We start from the raw sequence: 14,290 nt of genomic DNA, 5'->3' as shown, positions 1-14,290 counted from the left end.
GCACTCCTGTAAACAATTTCTTTTAAGTAGCCCGACAAAAAGAAGGCAAGACCAGACAGATCATGGGATTGTGGTGGACACAATCCTGTTGAAATTATTCTTCCATAAAAAAAATCCTGTAGCATCTCCACACTAGAGCGAGGTGTATGGCAAGTGGCACCATCCTGTTGAGGCCAGCAGTAATGCTCATCCTCTTGCAATAAGCCTATGGACTGTTGGACAATGTCTTGGTAGAGAACAGCATTCACAGTTGTTTCCAAAAACAAAGGTCCTATTATTCTTCCCATTGAAACCGCACATCTTTTGGGTGTAGAGGAGTTTCAATGAAAATGTGCGAGTTGTCAGCACCTCAGATCACGTAGTTTTGGCTATTAACATAACCTCCAAGATGTAACCTCAATGTTGCCTCTAATGAATGTCTTGAACTATTGGCAGTAGTGAACCCTTTTGAACATTATCAGAATCCCTCAGTTCACGGAAAACCTCAGTATGGATAACACTTCAGTATTCTTCTCACAGCAGTGTGGGCGGAACCTAATGAAATGTTCTTTTCCCGCCTTAGTCTTCGCAAAGATTTAAATGGAGATCTCGTAACTGATGCTCTAATATCCTGAACGACCTGCGGAGTCACAACGCTTGTCTAACACTGAACCTGTTACATGAAACTTTTTAAACTAACTTTTAAATTACACTTTTAACTGGTTCTTATTTTTCAAATTTTTCCATGAATCATTGCCAACACACAGCAGGAGATTTAGTCACTAAATAAGTTTCAATCGTGAATACACATTCTTCAACAGTTAAGCGCATTTTACTAAACAACAATACACTAATATGAAACCTAACCTCACTTTTTTCAAACTTCAATGCTTGACCTTCACTGGTTCAATTGCAATACACGGGGAATAAACAGCCATCCCCACTACAGCTCCAGTCATACCAACATCAGAAATAATATTTAACCCGTTTCACACAAATATATGTATTTCCCAAAAATAAATATTATGTGAAACCTAATGAGCAATGGGGCCTCTTTTAATTTGAATACCTAAATCCTAAAAAAGGCTCAATGGAGTTAAAACTTGGGACAAACTTAATACAAAAATGGATACAACAAATTGTTATGGCAGCTGTTCAAACTTTATACACATTCATAACTCCTTTATTTAAAAACGTAGGAATGTTTATAACATTTCCTAAGCTTTAAGCTTTAAAAAACAATTTTTTTTATATAAGTGTTTTTTAACATTTTTTAAAATATTGAGTACATGTAAATCCTATGAGATATAAATTAGTATATTCAGTTGTCACAAAATCTACCTACTCTATCCGACTGAGCCGGAGGGATTATTGTTTTCAAGTGAAACAATACTAACTAATACTAATTAAAGTAAATGGACAAAACCTACACTTTGATAGACTGCTTGAAGGTATAAAACTTTGAGGTAAGAGTTCTATTACAAAAGAATATTAGAACATATAAAAATGTAATTACTTGTACTTTATAATTTACAAGCAAGAAAATGTATTACAAATCTTACAGACAAAATATTAAAAATTAATAAAATAACAATAATAAATAATATACAGTTTTACTTACCACCAAAGGCAAAATAATTTGGTGGAGGAGTAGAGAGCATGATGTGTGTAAGCGACTCATGTGGCAAATGTTGAGATGGAGTGTCTACTTGAGTTGTCAACGGTTTGGAGGTTGAGTTACAACCGAAGTTGATGGATGTCATCAATTTTGTTATCGTCAACTTGTGCAACGTTACTCAAACTGACTAAACGATAGTAACTAAACTGACTATACTAATAGTATTGTTGACTCATTTTAGTGTACATAATACTGGCAATTAGTGATTCATGCACTTTATTAGCAAACATGATGAAAACATTATTTCTTTAACGTTACCTATATTGAATTGAATTTTTTTTTAACATTAAATCAATAATAATGTTTAAACAATAATAAACGAATAACAGCTGTGAGATTAGGAAACTCTTGTGGTTTAGAAAAAGAAATGACCTGAGTCAGATCTGATAGATCTCAGATTATATCAGATATTTTGTACTAACCAGTTGAAAAGCATTTCCTCTGCCCTATGAATAAACAAAACCATAATATTCAGACTTCCACATTATGTGCCAAGCATTTCATCAATACTGTAATGAATCTCTACTAGGCAAGTCAACCTTCTACACTGAAAGAGACCAGTAAACTAATACATAAACTTACGATTGCCGCCAACTCTCTTAATAGGAGTCTAATGACATCATACTAGACAAAACTGCTGTTCCATCAACTACTTGGGCTCTGCTACTCAAATTTACATTTTTTTACATCATGTTTTTACATTTTTGAATACTTTTACCATCTCCTTGATGTTGGCCATGGCACTGTCAATACCAAAACAAATTTTGGACTTTGCATCTTTTACATGTATTAAGTACGTTTGAAATATACAGGGTGTCCCATAACTCTCTGTACAAAAGTATACCACGTTATTGCTCAGGTCAAGACAAACACATTTCACCATATGAACATGGGTCTCTGATGTTTAGTTTCACATCTGTCTGTCTGTATGTGTTTTTTATACAAAAATTAATATCTTGAAAATTAATAAATTAAATTATACCAAATTTGGCTTAAATGTTTATAATAACAAGGCCAAAGTCAGTCTCATCAGGCCAACCAGTATAACAGATTGTGATCAATTTTGTCATGTAAAATTTGTCTAATAGGTAGAATATTATGAATGTTTAGTGTTGTGTTTTACAAGTTCAATTATGATGACTTACAGGCTTAAGGTAATGAGAGATTTAAATAATAAATGATATGTGAATCGATAACATTAATTATTTGGAAGAATGTTGAACAATATATTTGTAGAAGCTCATTTACTCGGCAGTTTTGCACAGAACATGTACAGTGATAATTTCTTAAGGTTATAGCATTGTGATATGTAACTGTAATTATATCTCAATCAGACCAATAGTTCTGAACAGACAAATATTTCTATTGGCACATAACAAAATTAGATTGATAGATAAAATACACTATAACATAATTATATTGACAACCTGATATAATTCTGATGCAAAACTGCCAAAGAATAAATGATACCATTTCTAAAAGGCATGTCAACTAAGAAAATACACAACAGTAGTCTAGATACTGAAGGCCAGAATAAAAAAGTACTTACTTGCAACAATTAAAGTCATATTATGACATCTCGATGATATGGACCCAGAAAAAATGTCATCCTATTAAACCACAATAAAAGACAAGCTGCAAAATTATGTATTTTCAAACCTCCAGTGATGAATTACATAGTTTTTTTAAAGATAATTTCAGACATTTTATATGAATAAAATGCACTAACTTGATGTAACTAAAATTAAGTAAAATCTAGAATAAGGCTCAGTCAGGAGAAAGTCTTGTTTAGAAACAGTGCAGATTAAAGTTGCAATCCTGCCCTAATTGTAACTTTCAAGCAGTTCTGCCATCCCGAACTTTACACATTCTTTACCTCATTCTGCTTGATAAGATCCTCACACTGGCCTATGGCCCTTAATAATAGGCAAATTAAAATTAAACAGAGGATTGTATCCTCCATACAAAATACCTTTTTACAAGTTCTAACTGCAATAGAAAATAATCTTATAAAAACAAATGTTACTGGATCTACTTTAGACCTTGCGAAACATTTCAAACAATATGTATGTATCCACTATGTTTCAAGAAAAGATTATCTTCAGTGTTAAAACATGAAAATGTTAGTCCAAAACGTCAAATTCTAATAGTTAGAAATGTAAAACAATAAATACTTTTTAAAACACATATCGATCAGATTGCACAATAAACGACCAAAACAAACACATATTAAACCTACCCAGCGGACAGTAGTAGACTGAAGGTTCCAGGCACTACATGAACCCCCTTCATTACTTCATCGCGTGTTCTTACCGGTTTGGCTGTTATCAGTTAAACTATTCTTGCAGTCTAAGATCGCATTGAGAATCTAATGGTAAGTAAATATTTAAGTTAAAATCACACAATTTTAAATTTTTATTTGGAAATGTTTATATACTTAAGATTTTTTGAAAATCGAAGTTTACAGCACTTTTTGCAAGTTTTCAAACCTACAGTAAACCATTGTAATTATTTTTCACGTGCATGAATTTCAAAACTTACAGAATGATCTACAGTACAGTCCTCTCCCCTTATAAATACACAGATAACCTACATTTGCACTAAGACTGACCTCTTTCGACAACATCGTTGACGACCTGCTTCAGAGAAGCCATGTTGAAGGCAGGGTTGAACCTGGAAAACATGCATCACACGGTGCTGTTAGTACAAACACACTCAGCCATGGAAGTTATGTACATGGCCATCAGGCTGGTCAATACAAAACTAAATTATCATGTAAATCTGAATGGTAGTATCACTTTGTTGGCATTAGACAGTAAATTGCATTCATCAATGAAGATCTAGCAATTTCAGATATGTGCACAGTACATATTTCATAGAGAAAAAAGCAAAATGTAATCTTCAAAGCTTTAAAAACAATAAAAAATCATGATTACATTAATAACGCCAAAACTACACATTTGAGAAAGGGTAATGTTACCAAGCATTCCTTACACTAATATTAAAGCTTTATTTACTGAAGCCATTACTAAACTTAAAAGTTAATGTAAACAAAGATTTTTTGACTTTGAACAGGTAGAAAAACAAATTACAACCAGATAGTTTTAGATGTCAGTATGTTCAGTAGCCAATATATTTTCCAGTTTACTTAAATCCTGAATTACAATTTTGTTTTTTTATATATATTTTCATATTAAAATACCAAAATTTTCTTGACAAACTGGAATCGGATTTTAAAAGGGGTCCATATGATTACCCTTATGAATGTCCTCATTTCAACACTGCCACAGTGTTATAGAAATAATAGGATGAAACATAACTTGGGCCCCATCATCTAAAATTGCATTCACAGACAAAATCAAGATTAATTCTTTTTATACAGGAAATTTCATGAAGACTTTGTTTAAGGAATTTTTAATTATTTAACGTAATATAAAAATGATGAACCTTTCATATAAATATGCAGACCTAAAAAGTGATATAATTATACTAAAAATTAAATGTTTAGTTAAAAGTCATGAGATATTTGAAGTTTAAATCATTTAAAAACTAAAAAAATACGTAAGGTGTCAAGTATTTATAAAATACAGTCTTACAAGTCTAATTTTATTAAAATTATCACAAGTTCTTATAAGGTTTCAGTTGTATTTCACCCGACATTAAAAGTGCACGCTAGTTAGCTGCCAGCCGAGCGTGTGAAAGCTCCACTTTTAACATAGTTATAAAGTTGAAAACTGTCATAAATAGGAAATCATCTCAAATCCATACATTTTTCACTTCAGAAACTTAGATTTTAATGTCACAATTCTAATGAATTGTTAACATTTTCTTATCTGTTAATATGTATTGTTTATAATTTATATTCAAAATAGAACTGTTTATGGGAAGATTTATACTGAATATAAATTATAAAATATTAGTGTTATACTATAACAAAACAAAATACACAGAACATTAGAAAATTGTTTTTCCTAGAGTTAATATACTGGTATTAGTGAAGGCACAGATAAAGTATCTGTGGTGGCGAAGAGTTGTCACAGAGTAAAAATACAGTTTTATTAACAGATTCTTTTCAAGATCTTGAAGCAATTGCACGTAATTAAACTAGTTTTGGACCATTTCATTTCTAAAGGCCTCATTACAACAAAAATTAAATTGGAAAAGAGTTGTTATTACTAAAACAATTTTTAGATTCTTTTGGGATTATTAAATTTCATTGCTCAATATTGCCTAAACTGTACATTCAAAATGAAAAGAACAAGGACACTGTTCCACAACATGCTTGAAGGAAATACAGGTGTGTTTTTGTAATAAGTAACTACAATGTTCAATATAATTAACATTTTGACTTTGTAATTTAATAAGATAATTTTGAGTTAGAGGATGCAAAGTGAAACACTCATCCTACACACAAGGCCAGGTGATCAGGTGCACAACACGACACAATTATTGTTGTGTGTCATCAACTCTGACAGCTACTGACTGACCAAACAAGTTGCATAATACAATTTGCATTTTTTACTGTGTCATATATCAATACACCATACGGTGCATTAATGTCCAACTCAATACACACACACACAAAACAACTGCTCAATTATTCCTTTAAACAGGACAAATTTTAAATAAATATATATATATATATATATATATATATATATATATATATATATATATATATATATATATATATATATATCATGATTAGTGAATATGCTAATTTAACTAATATTTGTTCAAAGAGACATAAGCTCCAAAAACTCCAGTGTAATAAATCTATAATACTTCTTACTGCACAAATTTATGCATTATTGTTAAAAAGTAAAGCAGAAAAAGTTTAAAAAGTTAACTTCAGTTAAATACAAATGTTGTAATCTTAGAGTTCAAAGTCAAACAGTAAAACTCAACAATCAGAATATTTATTTACAAATTATTGTTGAAAATATTAATTTAGATTAAATATTTGTTGAAATTACATTGTATCTCATATCATAGAAATAATAGATTTTAGTAACATTAACTTATGTTTTAAATAAAAAACAAGAATGAAAGAAACCCTCAAACTTATTTTCCAACTACATTGAAGCCACCATAATGAGAGAATAATGTGAGTCAAAACAATTTTAAACAATGAAATATTTAGAGTCCAAACAGTTTTAAATTACTTAACCTTTTTAACAGTCAAAAAACACTTATTGGCTGAAAAACCTGTTAAACTATTTGTATTAGTAAAGATACAACAAATAAACATACAGAATTTTGGATCAATTAAAATTAAGTTAATGAATTGGTCCAAAATCACTTTTTACCTATTATTTTATCATTTACGTTTATCAATATATAATGTTTTATGTATGAAAAGAACTTGTACATTGAGTTCTTCTTTGCTTATAGCTGACTTTTTTATTTTGAAATGGCTATTCCTATTTTGTTCCTTATATATTTTTGTTTTTCAATATATAATATTTTATATAAGAGAAGAGCTCGTACATTGAGTTCTTCTTTGCTTATAGCTGACCTTTTTATTTTGAAATGGCTATATCTATTTTGCTTCTTAAATATTTAGTCCCAATTTGCACAGTTAACTTTGTACATTCCACTTTTATTCTCATCTAAAACTTTACCAAATGTAATTCATTACATTTCAATTTTGGTGGATTTTGTGTTGATTCATCAAGTGATAAAATTTTTTTAATTCTGTTCAATTCACCATTTTTTGGTGGTATTGATGATTTTTTGTTGCTTCAATATAGCTTGAGCTATTTTTAAGACTTTAAGTACTGATTGTACATATCCAGCTACTCAAAAAAAAATACCACAAAGTTTTTATTTTTTTAATACTTGATTAATGAGAAAAACTACCCATGTGTTGTAAAACACCTGTAAGCTTTTTTTATTGATGTAGACACTACCTAAGAAATAATATAATGGTAAAAATTATTTATGGTTGGGTTTTATTCTTAACAGAAAAATCTCAAGGTCAATTAAATATACTCAGATCTTTCAGATCTTAAAGCCATTCCTTTAATTCCGTTCATCTATACAAACCTACTTATCATTCCTTTGATTTTTTTTATCTATACAAACCTACTTATATGACAAATCTCAAGGTCACTTAAATATAGTCAGATCTTTCAGCTCTTTAAACCATTCCTTTGATTTCGTTCATATATACTAACCTATCTGATAAAAAGAATACAAGTTACACAATCTTATTTATTAAATATTTATTACTAAGATATATAACAATCCCCCTCCCTCCCACCCACTCTAAGAAAGGACGTGACCTGTAGTGTTACATGTAGATACCACTGAGAGCTAGTAATAATAGTAGTTAGCACTCTCAATGTAGTTCAAAGAACTTATTTTCACTTCAATAATTTATTTGTAATACAGTAGTGTTCTTGTGGTAGATCAAAACCTGTTTTTCATACAATGAATTCCAATTTAAATTGGATTTTATTACACTAACATTTTTGCATGTTTTTATGACATCTATCATTAATTAAAAACACTTTAAATGTAGACTTGTTTGTTTTTGTTAACTAAACCTCCGCTAAACAGTTGTAGCGTACAATGTCAACACTTCATCTAGAGGGACTCTTCTACAGATCTAAACTTTTGAGGCATTCTAGAAAATAAAAGTGAGCTACATTAGCAATTCACATTAGCGAGTAATAAAGCAAGAGAACATCTGTTTGATAACCACGGCGTACAAGCCACCAGCTTCCTCCTCACCTGTCCACCAGCTTCTCGCCGAGGCTCTGTCCACTCATCCTGCGTGAGTCAGGAATCACAACAGTTATTACACAATGAATAAGCACATTTTACTCGTGTAAAAGTGAAAGAAACTAGGTAGAGCCAAGCCAACTCACAACGGTGAACTGATAACAGGTTTGTATCAGTGTTGTTTGTTCCCTTCCTCACAGAACACACTGTAGTGTACATAATTACTACAAGACTAAAGGTGCAAAGCAACTGTGTGTACAGGCACGGGATCATTTCTCTAGCATAAATAAAGTGTCTAAACGTCAATATTTCAGTTATATGTAATAACAATGAAAAACTTTACTTTATAGTAAATTAAATTACTGAACAGTTTTCTTTTCAATTAACATCTAATATAAAAAAATTTTAAGTATATTTTATTTTTACGTGATAAATCCAAATTTACTGAAAAAAAAATAATAGGGTATATATTAATAGCTATATAATATATATTTCAAATTTTCAAGTTACCTTCCTCCATCATTTTGGAACAAGGTAGTAATTTTGTTATTTCAAATTTATTGAGTTTATCAAACAATTCCCATTTTTAGGGCTTTATTGTTGAAGGAATAACAACAAGAAGCAGGATCTAAAAAAAATGCGTAGACGGGAAGTGAACAAAAGTTGTGACAAATAAAGTTACACCCTATCACAAGTTTGCAATGATCTACAATAACATGCTGCACTGTTAATAAATCCAAGAACCATCGCCAAAACAAAAGTAATGAGTCTGGAGCTGGTGAGATGTGATCGGAGCTAATTTTCAAACATACAAATAATACTGAACTCCCAAGTTCTCTTGGACTGGCAAATAGCCTTTATTTCACTTCTACATTGAATGTAAACTCTTTACAAAGCTGTATTTTTTAGTTAAGAAAACAAGTCTTGCAAAATGGAATCCACAATTTTTTCCCCATTTTAACCTTTTATTTTATTTTTCTCAAGATAATTTAAAACTAGAAAACACTACAAGATCTTACAAAAAAACCTTTTTCTAGCAAGCCCATTCATCAAATAGTCCCAATAGAAGATTTATGCTATAAATGGAGAAAACTGTAAAAAATGCAACCATTAGAATTTATACTACTACTTAAAGCTGGTTTCAGTCGGATGAGAAGAGTGGAAGTAGAGTGACTTCTGCATTGTCCAGTTCAGTATACAGAGTGTTCAGTAAATGTTCCAATACTTTGATTTTCCAAACATGTCCCAGTTGAGAGGTATCAGTTGTTTGTTGCTCCTGGCTTGTACTAGTGTATCTTTAAAGTGGCCGTACTTGCTTATGCGTTGACGGATTTTGTTTGAAAAAGTCTATTAGAATTGTCATAAAAATTTCAAAATAGTTCGTATCTTTTAAAATTTGTATATGAAAAGACCAAATCTTAGTTGCTACTGGCTTGTGCAAGCATACCTATATAAAGTGATTGTGCTTGCTTTTGCGTTGACGGATTTCTTTGAAAAAGGTACTGTTGGAATTGGTATAAAAATGACTAAATAGTTGGTATCCTACGCATTTTTTTAACTACACCAGTTTTTTTTTTTTTTTTTGTTATTTGACTTTAAAAATGTTAAACAGACATCATCTGAAACAGGTAAACGATTTTTTTAATATTTTATTTTCAAACAGGTCTACCAAAAGTTAATACAATTATTCTCAAGTTTGATAATTTTCATAACGAGTTCAAAAGATGTAATTTTTTTATAAAAAACACATACAGAAAGATAGATGGAAAACTAAAGGTTTTAGGACATACCTTCATAAGAACATTTTTGCTAATTGTTATGTGTACAACAAAATCCAAAAGTATTGGAACATGTTACTAAACATCCTGTATATCTAATAATGAGGAGAAAGGTTATTAAAATGTATTTAGCATTATTGTACAACATATTGCAAATTAAAATATTCAGTAAAAAGATATTGGTGTAATCAACAAGGAAACCCTAAAATATTGAAAAAATGTTGGACTGTTTTGGGAAGGTCTGCTAAACATTCATGATGCAAAAAGAAATAAAAGACAAACTTTGGGACAAATAAACGTTGTGCACGTGTTAGTAACAAAACCAAAGAAAGTGGTTCGTTAACAATCACAGAAATATCAGCCTTTTCTGTCAAGTATAACAAACAAAACAAAGTTGTGACTGATAATCAGACTGGAGAATGTACCGCAAAGTACATCAGATAGTTGCCTTGAACTTCCACAAAGAACAAAACGGCAATAAGATGTGAATTACATATTCAGTAGTAAGATAGCTGTTCTATTTTAAATTGAAGACTAATTACTTCCCTTGTTATTCGTCTTATTTAACAATGAATCTTTGTAAGAATCGATCAACTGTAGATAGTATCTGGAGTACTACACATTACTTATATTACTTGATAATTACTTGTCGTGCAACATCTTAAATGAGTAAATGGACAAATAACACTGGGATGTATTTCATAAAATCGCAAAATTTAGATAAGGAATAATTTAAAGTGCAACTCTAGATTTCATTTGTATAAACTATGTAATTTGCCAAATTGGTTTTTAATTTTTGCTCTTCATTTAAGAAAAGAAAAAACTCAATACTAAAATGAAAATAATTTGAACTTTTTGTAATAAAAGTAAAATAATAATAATAATAATAATTCGTGGAAGTATACAAACTTTTTATAATAAACCGTTCATGAAAATATAATTTTTTCTAGTATAATACAAAATGGCAATATGGTTGTCAAGATCTTGTTCCTAGTTTACCGCCTAACTAACCACCATTAAAATTTCAAACTTACTCAATTTTTCTTTTTTTCAATTACACTTTGCTGCAGAAAATATAAAAACACAAGTTTTTGGTTTTCTTTCATAACCAAAAGTACAACAAAAATTACATATATTATCTCATTTTGACACAAGATTTCTTCCTCAACGTTATCATTAATGCCAAAACATCCCTATAAGATTTGTATGTAAAAATATCTCTAGTTACTAAATGTTTTTTGTATCAGGAATAGCTTGAATGCAGCACCAAAAAATACATCTGTCATCAAACTGAAGACTCTGTAGCTAGATTTGTTTACGCATGTCCATTGGTAGAAAACCCCTCATTTTGATAACTGGAATACAATTTTCAGAAGTTTTACAAGGTTTTATACACACCTTGTATGCATGCCTCCATTTTTTGCAGCAGTAAAAGTTACTTGCACGTATAAGATTACAACAAGTTTTAAAAGAAACAGTTTCTATGTTCTGCCAATTGATGAATTGCCTACAGAATGCACAGGACACTTATGGAAACGATTGTGACGATCACATGTCATTTATATGTACTTACTGTAGTTTAAGTATAGAACAAAGTAAAAAAAGAGTAAAACTATGAAACCTGCAGCCCACTTGAAAGTTGTCACCAGCTTTGTGATAATAACAACCCATTCCGATACAAACTAAATCTGCTAAAAATCTACACATACCACCCCTTACCAGTAACTTATAAGCATGCGTTTAAAGCACTACGGTCTGAACTGACAAATAAAACATGGCTGCCGGGGGCTTGAATGCACTACTACATGTGAGTGAAATTAACGGGATTTTGTGGAACGTAAAGTTTGTTAGCGACTAAGTTCTGTGCTGTGTTAGTGGCAGGCGTAGAGGAAGCATACAGACCCGTGATCGGACGAGTTCATGGGTCCTCTTGTAGAGACTAAGTACACAACAGGTAGGATATGACTGTAACAGATGAGCACACACTCTACAGCAAGCTACACACGCACACAAGTTCAACAACAACACATCAACTTGTAACTCTAGGGGATTGTTCCTTAGTTCAATGCCTTAAAATACACAAATATACATTACAACATTTCAATTCAGCATGGTTTATTACTATGATTAAGCCTACCTGTTCAAATTAAATAAAAACATTTGTGCTTCTTTCCAGACACTCAACTGTTTGAAGATGGCACACAATCTAATATATAGAAACCCCCAAAGGACCAGCCCCACAATGCATCACTGCCTAGGAAATATACGATTTTTCTGCTGTCTGTGCAACTATTTTTTTTTTTTTTGTTACTTCAAAAGGGATTCAAAATTATAACTGACAACATAAATTTTTTTTAATTTCTTCATTATTGAAATATTTGTGTAAAGTGCTTATTTCATTATGAAGCATAGCCTGACTTTCGTGTGGGTAACATCCCTGAGTTACTTTTTAATCACCAATATATTTTTTTCTGCACAGGTGATGCAAAGTGATTTTTAACAATCTTTACAGAAACTTATTTATTTACAGATTTGTTTGTAAACCCGGAGCTTCAAAATTATGCACAGTTTTACAAATTACATGCTAAATCAAAGAAATGCATTCTTTTTATTGCATTTCTAATAGTTATTAATGTCTATCCATGGCATATCAATAAAGCTAAACAACTAACAGAAGGTGACTAAAAGTAATACAGCCTATAATTTATTTATAAATAGTAATTTTCTATTATCATAGCGTTTGTGTAATCATTAACTTATAGTATTTTAATTGTTATCTTGGTGAAATCTTATATTTTTGTACAGTACAGGATTGTAAATTAGATATACAGTACTTGGTTTCCTAAGAGATTTTTTTATAGCAAAAATGTCCAAAACTACATGTTTATTTTTACCGTTCCACATAAAAAGTTATTTTCACCTACCCAATAAAATTATAATAAAAATTTTTTACTTTTAAAGCTTTTAATAAAATAAACAAAGTTAAATAGCAAATATTATTGAACATTGAAGTTTAAAATATTGTTCTAACTGACTTTAAAACAACTCTGTTAGAAGCCCAGTTATATACACATTATCTTATTGTATTGTAAAAAAACATTATCTTATTGTATTGCAAAAAAAAAAAAAAAAAAAAAAAACACTTAAAATATGTTGGATCCACCAAGTTGTATGGTGCAAATTTTTCAGATTATTACACTTTCAACTTATTATAACCAAATTTGTTTCAGTTGATATATATTTAATACCTTATACAATTCATATGAGCAAGTGGTTTTGGAGTAGACCTAAAGTGGAATTTTTCACATCTGATATTCGGTTATACGTTTTCAAACATAAGTAAATGTTAACAAGAAAACAAGTGGCAAGCGTCTAGTTTGTGTTGTCACTGAACTACAACACTACTTTTTTAATATACTAGTTATAATATTTGTAATCTAACCTATACTGGACAGATTATGTTTTTCTATTGAAACTTGAGTTAATTGAAATGAAATGTTTTTACTAATTATTGTTAAAAAATAACATTTTTAATCTTTGTATGATTGTGTCAAAATAGTTATTCAAATTTAACTCATACGTAGCCTGTTATTGTTTCTTATTAGAGATAAAGCCGATTAAGATTAATTTGAAGTGTTCTAGGGACACATGATTTGAGAGATTAATGAGAACTATGTCTGAATTATTTCCATATTACAAGATGTTTTACAATACTGGCTGCTTACAGTGGTAAATATCACACTGTTCACAAAGGAATACAATTTTCTTTTTTGATTATTATATCCTATCAATAACTGAAATTTGCTGAAAGCAATTACTGCATACAGTATGTCATATATCATGTATGAGCTTTTTTGTAACATGTTTACCAAATTTAACTTATTGCCTGGTCAAGTTACAAACAGATTAAAAAGAATATTCATACAGGAGCTAAGTGCCAGTTATCTACCAGTCTTCTAGAAGATATTAACTATAAGCTGCTAGGCTAACAGTATTTTTTAATTACACCAAAGCCCAACTGTAACTTTCTTAGATTAGCATTTTTTGTATAAAAAATCAAATAAAGGAGTATTAGAGTGAACAGTGCAGTATCAGTAATTTCCTTGACAAAATAAATTTTTCAACC

At 30.3% G+C, this 14,290-nt stretch overlaps 1 protein-coding gene across 1 annotated transcript in view; it reads right to left on the bottom strand.

Annotated features, from left to right (window-relative positions):
* Nucleotides 1-14,290, bottom strand: part of LOC124368365 (AP-1 complex subunit gamma-1-like) — a 107,065-nt gene that overhangs the window by 73,454 nt on the left and 19,321 nt on the right. Inside the window, 1 exon segment of the mRNA XM_046825648.1 lies at nt 4,269-4,330. Coding sequence (XP_046681604.1) covers nt 4,269-4,330 — 62 coding nt within the window.

This window comes from Homalodisca vitripennis, chromosome 8 (genome assembly GCF_021130785.1).
Source record: "Homalodisca vitripennis isolate AUS2020 chromosome 8, UT_GWSS_2.1, whole genome shotgun sequence".
NCBI lineage: Eukaryota > Metazoa > Arthropoda > Insecta > Hemiptera > Cicadellidae > Homalodisca > Homalodisca vitripennis.
Note: the sequence above shows the minus strand (reverse complement) of the source record. Positions and strands in the feature narration are given on the sequence as shown.